At 48.7% G+C, this 22,115-nt stretch overlaps 1 protein-coding gene across 1 annotated transcript in view; it reads right to left on the bottom strand.

Moving 5' to 3' along the window:
• Window positions 1-22,115, bottom strand: part of MICAL3 (microtubule associated monooxygenase, calponin and LIM domain containing 3) — a 216,598-nt gene that overhangs the window by 41,034 nt on the left and 153,449 nt on the right. Inside the window, exons 30-32 of the mRNA XM_063447645.1 lie at window positions 15,025-15,120; window positions 8,732-8,817; window positions 7,697-7,771 (exon numbers count right to left, since the gene is read on the bottom strand). Coding sequence (XP_063303715.1) covers window positions 7,697-7,771; window positions 8,732-8,817; window positions 15,025-15,120 — 257 coding nt within the window. The remainder of the gene's footprint in view (window positions 1-7,696; window positions 7,772-8,731; window positions 8,818-15,024; window positions 15,121-22,115) is intronic.

Here is a 22,115-nt window from a genome sequence, read left to right as displayed (position 1 = left end):
CATTTGTGTTGTATTCTCCGTTGCGTGTGCGTCTCATGTGTGGTGTACGTTGTATGGTTTTCATTCATTTCTGTGTCGGCTATGTCTCCCTGCTCTCTCTGGGTGGGATGTCTATCCTCATAGTTCTGTGTCGCGTATATCTGTTGTCTTATCCGCTATGGTCTAGTGCCGGGATATAGTGTTTCCTCTGTCGTGTGTGGCGTCGCAGATGCGGCCCCTGTTGGTGTCTGGTGATGTGGGTTGATCTGTTGGTGTAGTCTGAGCGTGTGTGGTTAGTGGTCTTTCGTGTCTGCGTGGATGTGTCTTGCTTGTCTGGTCGTGTGGTCTCCTGAGTGGTTTGTCTGGCACTTTTGGTGTCTTAAGCCCTTGTATTTTCCTTACCCCGTCGTGTCCCTTTTGTCGTGGTCGACTTGTGTCCTGTGTGTCCCAATGTTGGGCTTGGTGCGGCGGTGGACTAAGTATGTGGTCCTGTGTGGTGTGACATCTGTTTCCCACCTGCGTGGGGGTTATACGTCTAGTCAGCCCTATATGCAGATGTGGTCTGGCAAGATGTTCTGAGTGTGGTGTGAGGGCGTCGTCGTGACTGTGGGTGTCGTGGCTGCCTCGGTCTGCTGTGGCGAGGTGGCGCCTGTGCGTGGGGCTGGGTATGGCGTGTCTGGTGTTCCATGGCCCTCCCCCTGTCCCCCGCCCGGCCTGCTGCGTCGCGCCGTCGTCCGTCCGCCTCTTGTGTTTCTCCAGTTCTCTTCCTTCTGCCACCCGTTATGGTGTGGTTAAATGGCGTCTGAGGGAGTCTGACGTGGTTAGTCTTGTCCAATGGAACCAGCGTGTGGTGTGGCGGTCCCTGAGGTTCGGTGTTTCAGCTTTCATGTCCTCAAATGACCTTGTGGCCTCCACCTCCTCAATCCATCTCGATAGTGGGGGCGTGGTGGTCTGTTTCCAGAAGATGGGGATGGTCATCTTAGCGGCATTCAGGAGTCGGGGGATAATTGATCTCTTGTATGTGTGCGCTGCCATGGTGGTGTGGTGCAGGAGGAAGGCAGCTGGGGACTGTGGCAGGAGTTCTTCCGTGACCTCGTGTATTATTGTCCGAATTCTTTCCCAGAACGGTCTGATACGGGTGCACGACCACCAGATGTGGATAAACGTACCTGCTTCTTCCCCGCATCGCCAGCATATGTCTTGGAGTTCTGGGTTCCTGGCGTGGAGTGCCGTCGGTGTCAGGTACCATCTGGTAAAGATCTTGTACGAGTTTTCTTGGCATCGTGCCGAGCTCGGCGTCTTCTGTATCAGGGTGATGCTCTTGTTCCAGTCCGCATCCGTCATAATTTCTTCGAGGTCCTCCTCCCATTTTCTGATGCATGGTGGTGCGAGCAAGTATCTGCTCGTGGTTAAGAAAGTGTAGATTTGTGAGATGGCTCGTGGTGGGTCCTTGTCCTGCGTGCAGAGAAGTTCAAATTGTGTTAAGTCTCTCAAAAGGGAGGGCTTTTGCGGAATGGATCTGGCATATTGAGCAATTTGCGTTTTCGCTAGGGCGTGGGCGAATGTGTGCGGCCTGTCCGGGTATAGTTCTCCCAGTGTCCGGATGCCGAATGGTCGGTGGAGAACATCCTTTATGCGCGGTATCGCGTTGTTTCCTACTGGGCCTGGTGCTGGGCCGTAGTCTCCGGCCGGGAAATCCGGGTTGCCTTTCAGGGGTAGGAGTGGGCCCGGGTCTGTAGTCAGATATTGTTTTGTGCCCTGCCCGTGCCATACTTGCATGGTTGCTGCCACGAATGGGTTGGTGATGTGTTTGTTCCTATATGCCGTCTTGGTGATCCATGGTAGGGTTCTGAGGTCACATCTGGTGATATCCGCTTCTAGTCGCGTCCACTGTTTGGTGCCGCTGGCCACCGACCAGCTGATGACCCTGGTGATGTGCGCCGCGTGGTAGTACTTTTCGAAGTCTGGGAGAGCCAGGCCCCCTTTAAGCTTGGGCAAGATCAGTTGGGTGTGTGCTATGCGTGGGGATTTACCCTTCCAGATAAAGGAGCGGATCTCCGTCTTGAGCGCAGAGAAAAACGTTTGTGGAACCTTGATCGGCACTGTTTGGAATATGAAGAGTAGTTTCGGTAGTAGCGTCATTTTCACCGCGTTCACTCTGCCCAGCCAGGATATGTAGTATGAACCCCATCTCTGCAGTTCCTCCGTCGCCTTTCTCAGTATCGGGAGATAATTATGGGTGTACAGATCCGTTGGGTTGGGTGTAAGCCATATCCCCAGGTATTTCATGCGTTGGTCACACCAGCGATATGAGTGTTGTCCCTGAATCATGCGCTTAAGCGTTTGGCTGGCGGTCAAATTTAATATCTCCGATTTCGTGTAATTGATTCTGAGGTTCGAGATGCTGCTATATAGGTCGAATTCTGCCTGTATTGCTCGTAGGGATAGTTCCGGGTCTGTGACCACGAATAGCATGTCATCCGCGTAGGCCAGAGTTTTGTGGTGTACGGTACCGACTGTCAGTCCCCGGATGTCTGCGTTGTGTCTAATCCTGCTTAGGAAGGGCTCCAGAGTCAGTGCAAAGAGTATGGGCGAGAGCGGGCAACCCTGCCTGGTTCCGTTGTGGATCTGAAACGGGTCCGTCAGTGCGCCATTGATTCGAATACGCGCCGTTGGGTCGGTGTATAGCGTCTGTACCCAGGTCATATAATTTGGCCCAATGCCGAGGAAGCGGAGTGTTTCAAACATCAGGTCCCAGTCCACCCTGTCGAACGCTTTCTCAGCGTCAGTGGACAGGAGTAGGGTTGGGGTCCTCTGCGTTTTCGCGTGCGCTATGAGGTTCAGGGCTCTGATGGTGTTGTCCCTCACCTCCCTGCCTGGTATGAAACCCGTTTGATCCGGGTGAATTACGGCTGGTAGTAGCGGTGCCAGGCGCATTGCCAGTATACTCGCCAGAAGTTTGAGGTCCGTATTCAGCACAGAAATCGGGCGGTAGCTCGGGCATAGTGTCCGGTCCTTGTCCTCCTTTGGGAGAAGGGTGATGTTCGCCGAGGTGAATTGGGTCGTTGGCGTGGCCCCAGCTTGGATCGAGTTCAGTGCTGCCAAGAGCTTTGGCGTTAGGTCCCCTGCAAAGGTTTTGTAATATTGGAGGGGTAGGCCGTCTGGTCCCGGTGCTCTGCCAGTTTTTGCTTTTTTTATGGCGTGCGCTAATTCCTCTTGGGTTATGGGGGTCTCCAGTGCTTCCTGGTCCACCTCATTTACTCCCGGTATATCCGCCGTGTCCAGGTATCTGCGGATGGCCTCTAGTTTCTGGGGCCTCGGTAGCTCCGGGGGGGTGGGGCGGAGACAGTATAAATCTTGATAGTACGCATGGAATGCAGCTGAAATCCGTTCCGGTAGGTGGTGGAGTTGTTGTTGTGCGTCTTTGATCTTCGGGATGTATAGGTGGTTCCTGCGTTGCTTCAGGAGGTTTGCTAACAGTCTCCCGCATTTGTCACCGTGTTCGTGTATCATATGTTTGTAGTGTTGGTATGAGCGTTGGATTGCGCGGTTCAGGTGTGCGGTGAGTTGGTTTCGTTTGGATAACAGTTCCCCGTAGATTGTCGCGTCCAGGGTGCGTTTGTGTCTGGCCTCCAGTGTCCCGATTTCTGTGCTGAGTTCTTGTATCGCCTGTATCGCCCTTTTCTTGCGTGTCGCACATATCCCGATGAGTCTGCCTCGAATGACTGTTTTGTGTGCTTCCCAACATGTCAGTGGGGTAACGTCATCGGTTTCGTTGTCTTCGAAGTACTCCTGGACGTGTTGTCGGATCTGGTCTACGATCGCGATGTCTGACAGTATTGATTCATTCAATCGCCACGACATTTGTCTGGGTTTGTGGAGTGGTGATTTTAGTTGTATGCGGATTGGACTGTGGTCCGACCAAGTCATCGGTAAGATTTCCGCGGTGTTGAGCAGGATTAGGTTGCGGTGAGGTACCAGGAAATAGTCCAGTCTTGTGTAGGTCGAGTGGGTTGTGGAGTAAAACGTATAGTTCCGGGCGGACGGGTGCAATGCTCGCCAGCAATCCGCCAGCTGGTGGTGATGTAGGAGGCGGAGTGTGTTGGCATGTCTGTTGTGTGGTATGTTTCCCTGCAAGGATGAGGAGTCTTGGTCTTGATGTAGTGCTAAGTTGAGATCCCCACCTATGATCAGGGTGCCTTCCGCGAATTTCATCAACGTATTCAATGTATTGCGTAGGAAGTGATATTGTTTCGTATTCGGGGCGTATACATTAGCGAACGTATACGTTTGGTCTAAAATTGTGCCTTTCGTGAAGATGTATCTACCCTGCTTGCATCTCACAGTGGTGTGTTCCTCGTATGGGATTCGTCGGGAGAAGAGGATGCAGACTCCCTGTGAGCGTCTGTTCGGGTTGTGGCTGAAATAACCTGTTGGGAAGTTGCGGTCTCTTAAGGCTGGTGCTCTTCCTTCTTGGAAGTGTGTTTCCTGGAGGAATGCTATCGATGCTCTGTAGTGTTTCAGGTCCCGTAGTAGTCTTGAGCGTTTCTCTCTGACATTCAGGCCGCGGACATTATAAGAGACTATGTATAGGTCCTCTTTGACGAAGCCGCCGGATCTCGGCGTCGGCATCATCCGGGCGGGATCTAGGGGGCAGGGTGGGTTGACCGTGTGCGTGTGTGTGCGTGTGTGTGTTACTCGGTGTCTTCGGTTGTGCGCCTGGGCTCGGGGTGTGGTTGTATAGGTATTTGCTGTCTAATGAGTCTCTAGTGCGTGTGTATAGGTTATTGGACAAGCGTCCCGGTTGTGCGGCTTCTAGGCCACACCCAGTGGTGTGTCTGTGCCGGTGTCGGGAGTGGTTCGTCCCCTGCGAAGTGGGGACTTCTATGTCCTATGCCTGTGGGGGAGTCGGGCTATACGTCTGAGTGGGTTCGGACCGCCACTCAGCGTCTGCCGGTTCCGTGAATGTGAATGTGGTAACGTGTACGGTATGTGGTACGTAGTCACCTGTCTCCTTAGTGGCTGTGTGGTTGGTGCAGCCGTTCCGTCCTCTCTTTGGGGCGTATGTGGGTCAGTGTGCATGGATCATGCTAATTATAGCGTGTCATGATTCTTTGTCGGTCTAGTGCCATGGGCTGTGGTGGTGTCGCTAGGCTCCCGTGTCTAGTCTCGGGCGGGGCCTCTGCTCGTGAGTTCCTGGTATGGTGCATGTGGGAGGGTTGTGACTGCGTGGCCAGTGGGGCGGGGTGTATTCCCGTCAGCGTGATCCGCATGTAGCGTCGTGTAGGCGGGTTTTCAGGGTGATGTGCCTGTATTGTGTGGGCCAGTGTTGGCATCAGTCCTCTCGTCGGTCATGTGGGCATGGGGGGAGCGGATGTCCTGTGTGTCTAGGAGTGGGTCCCCGTGTGTCCTACTCTCCCGGTTATGCAATATTGGTGCCCTCTCTATGTTACCGTGTCTCTGCCGCCATAGTGACGTCGACGCTGCTGGTCGCGGCAAGGGCCGTTATATGGTTAAGCGAGTGTGTCGTGTATTGCATCGTGTGGCCCAAGTAGCGGGTTGGGTCTCTCAGTCCCCCCGTGGTCTTGTCGCTGGTATGTCACCATGGGGGCTGCCCCCCGGGTCCCCTCCTTTTCCTGGTGCCTGTGGTGGTGCCCCACGTTGTCCGTTGTAGGTCTCGTCTCGTCTCCACCCGCTGTCCACTTCTACCCTTGCCCTTTTCGTCTGTCATCTAGTCGCCCGACCCCAGCCTTCCCCCCTCTTGTTTCATTTCCGCGTATCCTTTCCTCCCCCCTCCCTACCCCCCCCCCCCATTGCCTGAACCTCTCCCCCTCCCCCCATACCTCGCTCCCCCCTGCTTCCTCATTAGGAGATGCGAAGTAGTGATAGGGGGTGGGAGAGGGGTGCGAGCTTCAGAATACAGGTGGCAATCAGGGTGTACATATGATACAGCTTCCGGTCTTCTGCGGGGTACATTGCTTAGTAACATTAACATATTTAGTGTGGAGCCTACGACAGACCGGGAGTTGCTAAGGGTACAAAACAGTGTAGATGGTCCGAAGTATGGTGGGCAGTAGTGGTAGGCCTAGGAGTCTAAACATTGGCTCGAGAGTATAGGCTGGCTTGGTGTTGCCTGAGGGTCACGTGTTATCCCGCCGTCTCGGGTATAGGACAATGACCCTCAGGGCCCCATCTAATGGCATATCTTAGTGGGGCTGGGTAATTGAGCACCTGGCTCAGAACTGGGTGTGGTGGGAGCCTCTTTTTGCCCGTGGCTCAGACCTCTATTGGGTGACTGTCTGACCCCTGCCTCTGTCGGCATGCCCAGGTGTGTCTCTGCGTGTGGTTCCCTGTATGATTTCCCGTATCACCATTCCAGCAGTTCGCAGTTTCAGTGCGTCCGTCTGGCCTGAGCACTGCCGGTGTTGTCGCCGGGCCCCGTACCCCACCCCATATGTCCTGAGATAAACCCCCCCCCCAGATCTGCTAGTGCGGGGTGGCTTACCGCCTCGTGAGTCACTTGCGTGAGGTAGTCCCCATGTGGCTTGGTGTGATGCATTCCAGTGTCCCCGTGCCCCCTTCCCCCACCCAAACTTGCGCCCATATGGCTGGTGACTGTGCATGTGTCTCCCCATGTATTACTCACGGTTTACCAGTTCCTCTTTGCTGTCAGCTAGTGCTAGAGGTCCCGTCGCTCCAAGTGACACTCAGTGTTCCTGCTCGCGCCGCGCCGGGCCTGGGTTCCAGTCCCTGCGGTGTTGTTGCTGGGGCCTTTGGGGACCTTGGTCAGGTCTGCGTTGTAGTTGTGGTCCCTGCGGAGGCTGAAGGAAAGATCGTGCCAGCCAATTGGGCACCTGGAGCGGCGGGAGGCCCAGGGCGCGGAGGAAATTTGGGAGGTCTTCTGGTCTCCTCACCACTAGTTGGTCCGGGCCTTGCCTGGCTGAGATGGAGAATGGGTAGCCCCATCTGTATGGGATTCCAGCCTGTTGCAGGGCAGACGTTACTGGGCGTAGGGCTCTCCTGGCCTGTAGGGTGTACCGGGATAAATCTTGGTAAATTGATATGTTTTGGTTTTCAAAGCGGATGGTCCCCATGCGGCGGGCTGTGCGCAGTACGTCTTCCTTCAATTGGTAATTTTCCAGGCAGCATACTATGTCCCGGGGTTGTTCTTCCGGTGGTGGCATGGGCCGCAGTGCCCTGTGTGCCCTGACTATGCCCAGCCTGGGTAGTTGTTGGCCCCCCAGTACCTGGGTGAACAGTCTAGTCAGTACTTCTGGTATGCGTTCAGCCGGTCCCCCTTCTCTCATCCCCCGGATCCGCAGGTTCATCCTGCGGCCCCGGTTGTCCAGGTCATCAATCCACGTGGTGAGATTGGCAGTGTCTGCTTCTTGGTTGGCAACGGCAGAATTAGTCTGCTCCAGGTCCGTGCGGAGTGATCTGGACTCGGACTCAGCCACCGCCATGCGGGCTTCTACATGTGTCAGGTCGGCACGGAGCTGAGCAACCTCTTCCCTCACCACGCGGCCCAGGCGGTCGGAGAGGGCTTCAAAATCTGCTTTAGTGAGCAGGTTTGGGAGTATAGCCTTCCACTCACTCTCTTGTGGGGGCTGGGGTTCCGACTGGATTGACGGCACCGGTGACAGCCTGGCCGGCGTAGAGGGGAAGGAATCTAGGTCCTGGCTTGCGGCCTCCCCCTCCCGCTGCGGTGATCGGGTGCGACTTGCGGCCTGGAGGTAAGAGCGTATGGATTGCTCCCCCTCGCGTCCCGAGGGCCTCGGGGTGCCGTTGGGGTCTGTCTGCTTCTTTGTGCGACCCATTTCGATTGTGTGGACGGGCTGGGTGCGTGTGTGTATGCGGATTGAATGCGGGCGCCACGAGGAGCTCTTGTGTTAGGCGTCCATCTTCTTCGGCCGCCGGACACGCCCCCCTTTTCAGAGAAAATGCAGTGTTTACATTACAGCCTAGTGATAACTTCACTGGCCACTGATGGCTGCTAGAGGTGTTGCCCGGGGCAGTGTGCAGCACTGCCATTCAATGGTTCCACCCTGTGCATGGAGACACTGAACTTTCCTCTCTATGAGGAGATGCTGATTGGCCACGGCAGTGTTTGAATTTGCTGGCTCTGCCCCTGATCTGCCTCCTTGACAGTCTCAGCCAATCCTATGGGAAACTATTGTGATTGCCTCACAAATCACTTCTGATGAGGTCAGACAGACAGACAGTTTAGGAGAGAGGCAGTATCTGCAGACTTGAATACTAGTAAGATTTTACTATATTTATAGAGGCAAGGGGGTGGGGGGGGGGGGGGGGGAGGAGGGACTAGATGGTGGTTTTAACACTATAGGGTCAGGAATACATTATTTTGTTCCTGATCCTATCTTGTTCCTGATCTGGAACAATTCTCCAGCTCTAGTATATAATCAGTTATGTGATCCCCAAGTTTACTATTCAATTTGATTTGCTAAAATTCATTGTTGACTGAATAACTGTCTGTGAAGCACATGCAAATACATACTAATGCTCTCATGCAATGTCTGCGCAGTGCCTGGGTGAATCTGATAAACTTACACATTTCGTTCATAACAGGTTTACACAGACAATTTAGTTCAAAAAGAAAAAACTTACTTTTAATACATAAGTTATCAATTTACTTCCTGCTTCTTTATTGGCTCCATGTGTACTGTGATCCCCTATCTCAGACTACACACACACACACACACACATACTAACCTCTCTGTGTTGTCTGCTCCACACTGGGCTCCTCGTCCAAGTTAAGCTTCAGTCTCCCTGATTGCTGGATTCTTTCTTCAGCCTCTGCATCTGATGGGATGTCATCATCTATTCAAATTATGCAAAAAGGCAAATGTAATTAATCTTTACTGTACAATTATCAAAAGTGCAAACAAAAATCTAAATGAATCAGAAGTTGTTCAAACTGCCATGTGACGTACACAGCAATTCTACTGAAATAACCATTACAAGGAATCCAAAATTCAGAGATCTGAAAGGTATTGCTTGCTAATAATACCATATGTAGCATCAACAGCAACCATTAACAGAGATACTTTTTTTTAATTATGTTTAAAGGGACACTAGTCACCTGAACAACTTTAGCTTAATGAAGCAGTTTTGGTGTATAGAACATGCCCCTGCAGCCTCACTGCTCAATCCTCTGCCATTTAGGAGTTAAATCCCTTTGTTTATGAACCCTAGTCACACCTCCCTGCATGTGACTTGCACAGCCTTCCATAAACACTTCCTGTAAAGAGAGCCCTATTTAGGCTTTCTTTATTGCAAGTTCTGTTTAATTAAGATTTTCTTATCCCCTGCTATGTTAACCCTGCAAGAGCCTCCTGTATGTGATTACATTTTAATTTAGAGATTGAGATACAATTATTTAAGGTAAATTACATCTGTTTGAACGTGAAACCAGTTTTCTTTTCATGCAGGCTCTGTCAATCATAGCCAGGGGAGGTGTGGCTAGGGCTGCATAAACAGAAACAAAGTGATTTAACTCCTAAATGACAGTGAATTGAGCAGTGAAATTGCAGGGGAATGATCTATACACTAAAACTGCTTTATTTAGCTAAATACATTTAGGTGACTATAGTGTTCCTTTAACATAAAATTCTTTATTCAATATATGTGCAGTCTTTCTTTATAGTTTTGTCATAAGAGGAGTAAAAAACATTTAACAAATACAATGTGTCATCATAGGAATATAAATGTCACAAGTGAGGATTCAGGAATGTTACGGCAGAACAATAGGCAGTAGGAACCATCACAGGTAAAGCTTGAATCTGAAGATAGAAAAAGGATGTTAAGATGGAGTATATATCTTGAGACTGGACTCCTAATTAAACTGCTTCCATCAAAAAGGATAAAAAATATTGTGGTAGAAAGGGCAAAACAATTATTGCAATGTTCTCTGGATGATTTTTAAGCAAACCAAAAAGTACTAGGAGTCAATCTTTGTAAATGCTTAAACAAATGTTGCCTAGGAGAGAATGTATTTACTGAGAAGAACCTTGTATAATATGTTGTCTGATCAACTGCCACTTTCAAGAATGCAACAATGGAGATCTTTTTCTTTTAAAGGTATAGAAAACATTTTCAGATGAGAGAGGAAATGTGGCCACTAGCCCAAGTGCTTCTCTCCCTCTCCCAGCATGTGTTATTCATTTCTTCCTATCTTCTCTAGTTTTCTTTAAAACATAAGACAATGTAGGGACTATTTTGTCTTCTGTATCTTTCCTACACTTGACCAGCTTTGACCCAGGGAAGGAGCAAAGTCTGCTCCACTTCCTGTGATCATAGCATTTTCACACAATTTTCACCTTCCTTCTGCTGCTACATTCGGTGTTCAAACGCCGGCAAAACTACCGAATTTCGTTATAACAGAATGAGAACAGTTTGTCCATTCGTGTTAGGAGTTTATGTTCGGATCGTAATATCACTCAAATGAATGAAACTCCGATCCTATTTGTGCTGCCAGTAGATAGCTCCCTAATTCCCACAGTATTAGGGAGTGATCTACTAAAAGGCTGAAAGACCTAAATTGGTCTTTCAGTCAAACTTACTAATACGAAGTAAAGATTACTTAGTATTAGTATTTCAGGAAGATTACAATCTCCCTTCTGCCCCTACTCCCTTTACCGCGAGTAGGGGCATGTCTACTAAACAGTAAACAGCAAGTGGCTGCTCATTGTTGTAAAAAACTACCCCCAACATTCTAATAAAGTGCCCCTTAGTGGGGCACCTTTAACAATAATCCACGGGTGCCCCTAAACTAAACAGGGGATCTAGTGCCCCTCATCGGGACCCACCCTCGAGGAGGGGAGGGGGCCCACAGATACAATGGGGAGACACCTACTACCTCCCCCCAGCCTCCACCCATTGAGCGGCCGATGGGGGCCCTAGTGAAAATAGGGCCCACACCGACCACTCATTGATGTTCGCCCCCCCATCAATGAGTGGTCGGTGTGGGCCCTAAGAAACAAAATGGAGTGGGTGGGAGAGACCTACTGCCTCCCCCCACCCATGAGCAGCGGTAACAATAGGGGGGAGGATCTAATAAGAGTGCTCTGATTGGTTACTTGCAAGGCTCAAGAATTACCTATTAGAGCACTCAGTCAAATTGCAGGGTGTAGGGTGTAGGAAGGCTTTTTTTTCCTGCATGTTTTTTTTTTTTTTTTTATGCGCTCTGGTTTTTTTGATTTTACAATTTTAACAGGAATTTTTATTTGACCTTTTTTGGGCCTGAAAAAAAAAAAGTTTGAGAAAAAATGAATACATCTAATGGTAAGTACGTTTTTTTTTTGAGTTATTATTTACAAGTATTTATAGGAAGGAATTCTATTTGAGGGGGGGTGACTATGGGCTTGGGGACCCCTGGTCACCGTGGGGGATGAAGGGTTACTTTTAGCCCCCACCCGCTGCCCATGGGTGGGGGCGACAATAGGTCCCCCCCATTGTCTTTTTGGGCCCCCAACCACTGCTCATGGGTGTGGGCAGGGGGGGACAATAGCCCCACCCCTACTGTCACTAGGGCCCCCACCCACTGCTGTGTGGGGGGTTGGGTGGGATGCAGTAGGTCCCCCCCTAATTGTCATTTTAAGCACCCATCCACTGTTCATGGGTGGGGGCTGGGGGAGGCAGTAGGTTACCCCCCCACTGCTCATGGGTGGGGGAATGGGGGTGGACAATAGGTCCTCCACTATTTTCACAAGGGCCCCCACCTGCCGCTCATGGGTGGGGGCAATTGGTCCTCCTCCCCTCTATTTCACTAGGGCCCCCACCCGCTGCTCATGGGTGGGGGATGCAGTAGGCCCCCCCTATTGTCACTGGGGCCCCCACTCGCTGTCCATGGGTGGGGGCCTGGGGGTGGATGTATTATTGTAATTTTGGAGGGGGGCGACAATAGGTCCTCCCCCCTATTGTCACTAGGGCCCCCACCCGCTGCTAATGGGTGGGGGGGAGGCAGTAGGTCCCTCCCTCTTGTATCTTAAGGCCCCCACCCACCGCTCATTGGTGGGGGCCGGGGAGTGGACAATAGGTCTTCCCCCCCCTATATTCACTAGGCCTCCCCCACAGCTCATGGGCTGGGCAAGGGCAGTATGTTGTCCCCCACACCCGCCGCTCATGGGTGGGGCCCATGGGGGGACAGAATAAGTCCTCCCCCCTATTGTCACTAGGGCCACCAACCGCTGCTCATGGGCGGGGGCCTTGAGGCAGTAAGTCCCCCCCACCCCAATTGTATCTTAGGCCTCCCAACCGCCGCTCATGGGTGGGGGCGGAGCATCGGTCTAGTTCAGTGGCCCCCACTCGTGCACTAAGGGGCACTTTATTAGAATGTTAGTGGGTCGTTCACTGTTTAGTAGCCATGCCCCTACTCGCGGTATAGTGAGTAGGAGCAGAAAGGAGAATGCAATCTCCCTTAATTACTAATACTAAGGTAATCTTTACTTAGTATTCGTAAATTTGGCTGAAAGACCAATTTAGGTCTTTCAGCCTTTTAGTAGATAGCTCCCTAATACCATGGGAATTAGGGAGCCATCTATTCACGGCACTAATAGGATCGGAATTTATTAATTCAAATTAAATTCTGATCCAAACATAAACTCCCGAATTGCATCCTAACACGAATGGACATTTCTCATTCTGTTAGGACGAAATTTGGTAGTTTCGCCAGCGTTTGAACGCCGAATGAAGCAGCAGAAGGTAGGTGAAAATTGTGTGAAAATGCTCCGACCACAGGAAATGGAGCAGGCTTTGCTCCTTCCCTGGGTCAAAGCTGGTCAAGTGTAGGAAAGATACAGAAGACAAAATAGACCGTACTTTGTATTATGTTTTAAAGAAAACTAGAGCAGACAGGAAATAAAAAGGAAGAACAGATCCTGAGAGAGGTAGAGAAGAGGAAGCGATTGGGGAAAGGTAAGTTTGGCATGACAGTGCCGCTTTAATGTTCCTTTGCTCCCTTGACAAAGGCTTTTCAGCCGAAACGTTGGTTTTTTTTTTATTGACTCTGTCCCTGCTTCTCACTTATTTTGGTATGTTTTTTTGCATTTTTTATGTGTCTGGGTTTTGTTTATACTTAATATTATAGTGGTCTGTTTGCATGATATCTCTTTCATTTATATACCACGCATTGCGTGTTCATATGTGTCTTTATACATATGCTTTTTTGGTAAATGCTCTATCATAGCATGACTTTGTATTTCTGTGGATAATATTTAAAGAGACAGACCTAGAGTATATACCCATGTAAATAAAGTTTTTTCATATATATATATATATATATATATATATATATAAAGATTTTGGTGTGCTCCTTACTCTATTCACATTGTCATGTTTTTTGGGTTCTTCAGGGGAAAGAGCCTTATGTGGGTGAGCATCCAACATATATTGTATTAGCCTTTTCCTGGGGCTAATTTAACGTTTAGTCGAGTGTGCCCACCTTGTCTCATTTTCATCCGCTTTAATGTGCCAGGAGTGCTCTAACACAATCCCAGGTAAGTAGCGAAACCATTTGAGAATGCAGGAAAGCCTGCTGTGGAAGATAAGCCCGGAAATTGCAAGGATGCGCTTACTGATCTCTCTTATGCCAGTTGTAGGGAGTTGCACATTAAAAAAGGCACTTTGATAGATAATTTCCCAAAAACTATGGAAATATTTCCAGGTATATTTGGAACCAGATACATGGGTGGAATTATTACATAGGGATTACACCAAAGGATAGAGTTGTGAAGATACACATATAAACTTATATGTCAAGTAAGCATTGCATGTCATATGTGCCTAACAAAACTTTGAATGTACTCACTTACCTCCTCATTGAGGGGGGTGAGGATATTGAGGCTAAGGTTTTCATTATCCTAAAAATGTGGAAAATACTGCTGTGATCAATGAAAAATCGGAACACTTCCGTAAGATCTGGCCTCCTTGGATGAGAACCTCCCTGCCTGGGACAGAGCTACACCTTCTCTTTATTTAATTACCAAGATTGGTTGCTGGGTTCTGGCCAGGGGTTAGTGTGGATTTCCTTCTCATACCGGGCTTCTCTTTCCACCTCTCTAAATTAACCAACGTTCTCATCCTTTTGGTCTTCATGTCTCTCTATCCCTTCTTCTCTAGGTCCATGCTTGTAATTCCTGCCCATTCCAAACACCATAACCATATGTGCTCTTTCCGTACATTATTGTACAGGGTGGTGCCTTGATCCAGTGTTTGAGCATACACCAGCTAGGAACTTCATCTATTTGCACCATCCCTGTAATTCCGCCACCACTTAGGTACAAGAGGTATCTGTATGATCTTATTGTGCACAATGTATATATATAATAAAAAAATATATATATAAAAAGGAGATCTATTTCTTTGTATATGCAATCCATATAAAATAATAATGTAACTATAATATAACAATTTACAACAAATATATTTATTAAATAACAGAATTAAAATATAATAAAAATAAAGTTGTCTTGGTAACAAGTACTTAAGCTAAGTATAGTCTTCAAGTAATAGGAGTCCTCCAAATAGCCATTTTTTTTTGCTTCCTTGATACACAAATTATATCCTCCTGAGACCCAGCCCATTAACTTGTGTCCTCTGTACTTGACATTTCGTTCACATGCATCTCCTTTTATTCTTTTGAGCTACTCTAACAAACCATGTTGTATTGTAAAGAGGACATCTTGGGCTTTCCAGTGATTTGTTAGGTAGGAAATCACACACACAAATTTACAAAAAAAAAAAGTAAAAATAAAAATGGGAAGACAATTTTTTTGGGGGTTCCCAGGAGGATATAATCAAAACGAAAACACTTCACAACTAAAAAGGGTAATAATGCCGAATTGAATGTTGTCACACAAATTCAATTTAGTATTTCCCTGCTCTGGCTGTGTAGAACCAATGGCAAGATACTAAAGAAGAAGATGTTTATAATAAATTATCAAAGAATTCTGTTTGATTCATTCCAGAATGAATGTGATAATACATGATGTTCATTTTAAGCACCTCCCCTGAGTATAAAGCACATACCATCACCAAGGTCTGCTGAAGTATCACCATCAACACCTGCTTCGGCCTCTGCAGGACCCGTCCCCAGTTCCTCCTCCTCTTCATCCTCACATGCAGCTGAGGGGCAGGGAGAGGAGGAAAGGAGAAAATCAAAAGCAAAGTATGGAGAGAAACACCATGAAAGAGATGGACTATTGAATCACTAGAGCAAGAAAATTTAAAGTCAAGGAATGTAAGTGAGAGAGAAATGCAGGAAAGGAGAGAGAGCAGTGCAAAGCGTCAGTTGAGGAGAAGAGAAAGAACAAGTGGCAATTGCAGCGTAGACAGAGAAGGGCCAAAAGAGAGTCACAGACTAAACAGAGAGCAGAGCCAAAAGGCAATTGCAGAGTAAACAAACTGTGGCCAAGAAGGCAATTGTGGAGAAGACAGACAGCAAGGCCAAGAGGCAGTCACAGTGGAGACAGAGCAAGGCCCAGTCCCAGAGGAAAAGCACAAGAGACAGAGCAAAGCTAGGTGAGAGTGCAGAGCCAAAGGGTAGCTACAGAGGAGAGAGCACAGAGCCAAGATGTAGCCATGGATAGATAGAAAGTAGGTCTAAAAGGTAGATGCAGAGAACAGGTCAGTATACAGATTAGAACACAAAAGAGCACCACAAAAAATAACTAAGCAGAACCTAGCATTCCCAGTTAGTAGTGCGTGGCATTAAGCAGCTTAAAATAAAAACAACTTTTTCAACACTTTTCAACCCACCAATGCTAGGGTCCCACAAGGAATTTAATGTGCTGAACTTTCTACACATTCTGATAATTTGTAACAATGCATTCTGTACACTTAATGTGGCCATCTCTCTATGTCAGACCTTCAGTGCTGAAAATATGCTTCTCTCCAAAACGCTGCACCATGTACTAGGCTGCCCCTAAAAACGCTGCACCATGTACTAGGCTGCCCCTAAAAACACTGCACCATGTACTAGGCTGCCCCTAAAAACACCGCACCATTTACTAGGCTGCCCCTAAAAACGCTGCACCATGTACTAGGCTGCCCCTAAAAACGCTGCACCATGTACTAGGCTGCCCCTAAAAACACTGCACCATGTACTAGGCTGCCCCTAAAAACACTGCACCATGTACTAGGCTGCCCCTAAAAACACTGCACCATGTACTAGGCTGCCCCTAAAAACACTGCACCATGTACTAGGCTGCCCCTAAAAACACTGCACCATGTACTAGGCTGCCCCTAAAAACACTGCACCATGTACTAGGCTGCCCCGAAAAACGCTGCACCATTTACTAGGCTGCCCCTAAAAACGCTGCACCATGTACTAGGCTGCCCCTAAAAACGCTGCACCATGTACTAGGCTGCCCCTAAAAACACTGCACCATGTACTAGGCTGCCCCTAAAAACACTGCACCATGTACTAGGCTGCCCCTAAAAACACTGCCCCTAAAAACACTGCACCATGTACTAGGCTGCCCCTAAAAACACTGCACCATGTACTAGGCTGCCCCTAAAAACGCTGCACCATTTACTAGGCTGCCCCTAAAAACGCTGCACCATTTACTAGGCTGCCCCTAAAAACGCTGCACCATTTACTAGGCTGCCCCTAAAAACACTGCACCATGTACTAGGCTGCCCCTAAAAACGCTGCACCATGTACTAGGCTGCCCCTAAAAACACTGCACCATTTACTAGGCTGCCCCTAAAAACACTGCACCATGTACTAGGCTGCCCCTAAAAACACTGCACCATGGACTAGGCTGCCCCTAAAAACACTGCACCATGTACTAGGCTGCCCCTAAAAACACTGCACCATTTACTAGGCTGCCCCTAAAAACACTGCACCATTTACTAGGCTGCCCCTAAAAACACTGCACCATTTACTAGGCTGCCCCTAAAAACACTGCACCGTATTCTATGCTGCCCCTAAAAACACTGCACCGTATTCTATGCTGCCCCTAAAAACACTGCACCGTATTCTATGCTGCCCCTAAAAACACTGCACCGTATTCTAGGCTGCCCCTAAAAACACTGCACCGTATTCTAGGCTGCCCCTAAAAACACTGCACCATGTACTAGGCTGCCCCTAAAAACACTGCACCATGTACTAGGCTGCCCCTAAAAACACTGCACCATGTACTAGGCTGCCCCTAAAAACGCTGCACCATTTACTAGGCTGCCCCTAAAAACGCTGCACCATGTACTAGGCTGCCCCTAAAAACACTGCACCATGTACTAGGCTGCCCCTAAAAACACTGCACCATGTACTAGGCTGCCCCTAAAAACACTGCACCATGTACTAGGCTGCCCCTAAAAACACTGCACCATGTACTAGGCTGCCCCTAAAAACACTGCACCATGTACTAGGCTGCCCCTAAAAACACTGCACCATGTACTAGGCTGCCCCTAAAAACGCTGCACCATGTACTAGGCTGCCCCTAAAAACGCTGCACCATTTACTAGGCTGCCCCTAAAAACGCTGCACCATGTACTAGGCTGCCCCTAAAAACACTGCACCATGTACTAGGCTGCCCCTAAAAACACTGCACCATGTACTAGGCTGCCCCTAAAAACACTGCACCATTTACTAGGCTGCCCCTAAAAACACTGCACCGTATTCTATGCTGCCCCTAAAAACACTGCACCGTATTCTATGCTGCCCCTAAAAACACTGCACCGTATTCTAGGCTGCCCCTAAAAACACTGCACCGTATTCTAGGCTGCCCCTAAAAACACTGCACCGTATTCTAGGCTGCCCCTAAAAACACTGCACCATGTACTAGGCTGCCCCTAAAAACACTGCACCATGTACTAGGCTGCCCCTAAAAACACTGCACCATGTACTAGGCTGCCCCTAAAAACGCTGCACCATTTACTAGGCTGCCCCTAAAAACGCTGCACCATGTACTAGGCTGCCCCTAAAAACACTGCACCATGTACTAGGCTGCCCCTAAAAACACTGCACCATGTACTAGGCTGCCCCTAAAAACACTGCACCATGTACTAGGCTGCCCCTGAAAACACTGCACCATGTACTAGGCTGCCCCTAAAAACACTGCACCATGTACTAGGCTGCCCCTAAAAACGCTGCACCATTTACTAGGCTGCCCCTAAAAACGCTGCACCATGTACTAGGCTGCCCCTAAAAACACTGCACCATGTACTAGGCTGCCCCTAAAAACACTGCACCATGTACTAGGCTGCCCCTAAAAACACTGCACCATGTACTAGGCTGCCCCGAAAAACGCTGCACCATTTACTAGGCTGCCCCTAAAAACGCTGCACCATGTACTAGGCTGCCCCTAAAAACGCTGCACCATGTACTAGGCTGCCCCTAAAAACACTGCACCATGTACTAGGCTGCCCCTAAAAACACTGCACCATGTACTAGGCTGCCCCTAAAAACACTGCCCCTAAAAACACTGCACCATGTACTAGGCTGCCCCTAAAAACGCTGCACCATTTACTAGGCTGCCCCTAAAAACGCTGCACCATTTACTAGGCTGCCCCTAAAAACGCTGCACCATTTACTAGGCTGCCCCTAAAAACACTGCACCATTTACTAGGCTGCCCCTAAAAACACTGCACCATGTACTAGGCTGCCCCTAAAAACGCTGCACCATGTACTAGGCTGCCCCTAAAAACACTGCACCATTTACTAGGCTGCCCCTAAAAACACTGCACCATGTACTAGGCTGCCCCTAAAAACACTGCACCATGTACTAGGCTGCCCCTAAAAACACTGCACCATGTACTAGGCTGCCCCTAAAAACACTGCACCATTTACTAGGCTGCCCCTAAAAACACTGCACCATTTACTAGGCTGCCCCTAAAAACACTGCACCGTATTCTATGCTGCCCCTAAAAACACTGCACCGTATTCTATGCTGCCCCTAAAAACACTGCACCGTATTCTATGCTGCCCCTAAAAACACTGCACCGTATTCTAGGCTGCCCCTAAAAACACTGCACCGTATTCTAGGCTGCCCCTAAAAACACTGCACCATGTACTAGGCTGCCCCTAAAAACACTGCACCATGTACTAGGCTGCCCCTAAAAACGCTGCACCATTTACTAGGCTGCCCCTAAAAACGCTGCACCATGTACTAGGCTGCCCCTAAAAACACTGCACCATGTACTAGGCTGCCCCTAAAAACACTGCACCATGTACTAGGCTGCCCCTAAAAACACTGCACCATGTACTAGGCTGCCCCTAAAAACACTGCACCATGTACTAGGCTGCCCCTAAAAACACTGCACCATGTACTAGGCTGCCCCTAAAAACACTGCACCATGTACTAGGCTGCCCCTAAAAACACTGCACCATGTACTAGGCTGCCCCTAAAAACGCTGCACCATGTACTAGGCTGCCCCTAAAAACGCTGCACCATTTACTAGGCTGCCCCTAAAAACGCTGCACCATGTACTAGGCTGCCCCTAAAAACACTGCACCATGTACTAGGCTGCCCCTAAAAACACTGCACCATGTACTAGGCTGCCCCTAAAAACACTGCACCATTTACTAGGCTGCCCCTAAAAACACTGCACCGTATTCTATGCTGCCCCTAAAAACACTGCACCGTATTCTATGCTGCCCCTAAAAACACTGCACCGTATTCTAGGCTGCCCCTAAAAACACTGCACCGTATTCTAGGCTGCCCCTAAAAACACTGCACCGTATTCTAGGCTGCCCCTAAAAACACTGCACCATGTACTAGGCTGCCCCTAAAAACACTGCACCATGTACTAGGCTGCCCCTAAAAACGCTGCACCATTTACTAGGCTGCCCCTAAAAACGCTGCACCATGTACTAGGCTGCCCCTAAAAACACTGCACCATGTACTAGGCTGCCCCTAAAAACACTGCACCATGTACTAGGCTGCCCCTAAAAACACTGCACCATGTACTAGGCTGCCCCTAAAAACACTGCACCATGTACTAGGCTGCCCCTAAAAACACTGCACCATGTACTAGGCTGCCCCTAAAAACGCTGCACCATTTACTAGGCTGCCCCTAAAAACGCTGCACCATGTACTAGGCTGCCTCTAAAAACACTGCACCATGTACTAGGCTGCCCCTAAAAACACTGCACCATTTACTAGGCTGCCCCTAAAAACACTGCACCATGTACTAGGCTGCCCCTAAAAACACTGCACCATGTACTAGGCTGCCCCTAAAAACACTGCACCATTTACTAGGCTGCCCCTAAAAACACTGCACCATTTACTAGGCTGCCCCTAAAAACACTGCACCGTATTCTATGCTGCCCCTAAAAACACTGCACCGTATTCTATGCTGCCCCTAAAAACACTGCACCGTATTCTATGCTGCCCCTAAAAACACTGCACCGTATTCTATGCTGCCCCTAAAAACACTGCACCGTATTCTAGGCTGCCCCTAAAAACACTGCACCGTATTCTATGCTGCCCCTAAAAACACTGCACCGTATTCTATGCTGCCCCTAAAAACACTGCACCGTATTCTAGGCTGCCCCTAAAAACACTGCACCGTATTCTAGGCTGCCCCTAAAAACACTGCACCGTATTCTAGGCTGCCCCTAAAAACACTGCACCGTATTCTAGGCTGCCCCTAAAAACACTGCACCGTATTCTAGGCTGCCCCTAAAAACACTGCACCGTATTCTAGGCTGCCCCTAAAAACTCTGCTCCATATTCTAGGCTGCCCGCCAAAACTCTGCTCCATATTCTAGGCTGCCCGCCAAAACTCTGCTCCATATTCTAGGCTGCCCGCCAAAACTCTGCTCTATATTTTATTCAGTCCTTCAAATAATTATTTTTACATTCCATGCTCTTCTGCAACCCTATTCTTCACACACTGCATTGCTGTGATGCCACATTGCTATATGAGGCTACATACATTTTCCACTGGCAGCAAAGGGTATCTACCAATATCAAATATGCATATAAACACAAAATTTAAAAAAGTGTGTTGCTTCACATGCTTCAAGAGTTGTGTTTAACCCCTTAAGGACACATGACATGTCTGACATGTCATGATTCCCTTTTATTCCAGAAGTTTGGTCCTTAAGGGGTTAAGCAAAAATTTGATTTAAAATGTTTACTGAATTATCTTCTCTCAGCTAGAAACAACATTTAGAAACTGGATAAAAACAGGGGGGTAGGTGCAGCGCTTCAGTAATGCTTGACAAGGTATATGTGAAGAGAACCAGAGAAGAAATAATAGTGCAGTATTTAAAACTGTAGTGGTGATAAGTAAAATAAAAGATGTGCACTCACATTTTCCTGGAGCTTCAATACAGCTCCAGTGTATGCGCCTGGGCGGAATAATCCCCGCCTATGGATCAAGTGCAGAGGCAATTCTTCGAGTTATAGGTGTGGTAGGGGTTATCCTCATAAAAACAAACAAAAATTGTATATGGTGAAGTATGTAGCGCTATGAAGCAAGGGTAGGTAAAAACTATAAAATGCACACTCAGGGCCGGCCTTAGGGGTGTGCGAGCTGTGCGGCCGCACAGGGCGCCATGGAGCAGGGGGCGCCGTGCGGCCGCACAGCCGATTTAAAAAAAAAAAAAAAAAAAAAAAAATTTTTTTTTTTTTTTTACATTTGCAGCGGGGGCGGAGCTTACCGTGCGGCGGGGGCGGAGCTAAAAGCGCCGGAAAACTGCTGCAGGGGAAGCAGGAAGGAGTCCCTGCTTCCCCACCAGTCACCAGGAGCTGCACTGCCTCCACAATGAACTCCACAGGTAACTGTGTGTGTGTGTGTGTTACTGTCTGTGTGTGTGTGTGTATGACTGTCTGCCTCTGTGTGTGTGTCTGTGTGTATGACTGTCTGCCTCTGTGTGTATGACTATCTGCCTGTGTGTGTGTGTATGACTGTCTGCGTGTGTGTGTGTATAACGGTCTGCCTCTGTGTGTGTGACTATCTGCCTGTGTGTTTGTCTGTGTGTGTGTGTGTATATGACTGTCTGCGTGTGTGTGTGTATATGACTGTCTGCGTGTGTGTGTGTATATGACTGTCTGCGTGTGTGTGTGTATATGACTGTCTGCGTGTGTGTGTGTATATGACTGTCTGCCACTGTGTGTCTGTGTATATGACTGTCTGCCACTGTGTGTCTGTGTGTATTACTGTCTGCC

This window comes from Pelobates fuscus, chromosome 3 (genome assembly GCF_036172605.1).
Source record: "Pelobates fuscus isolate aPelFus1 chromosome 3, aPelFus1.pri, whole genome shotgun sequence".
Lineage (NCBI taxonomy): Eukaryota > Metazoa > Chordata > Amphibia > Anura > Pelobatidae > Pelobates > Pelobates fuscus.
This window is presented reverse-complemented; position numbering and strand designations above follow the sequence as displayed.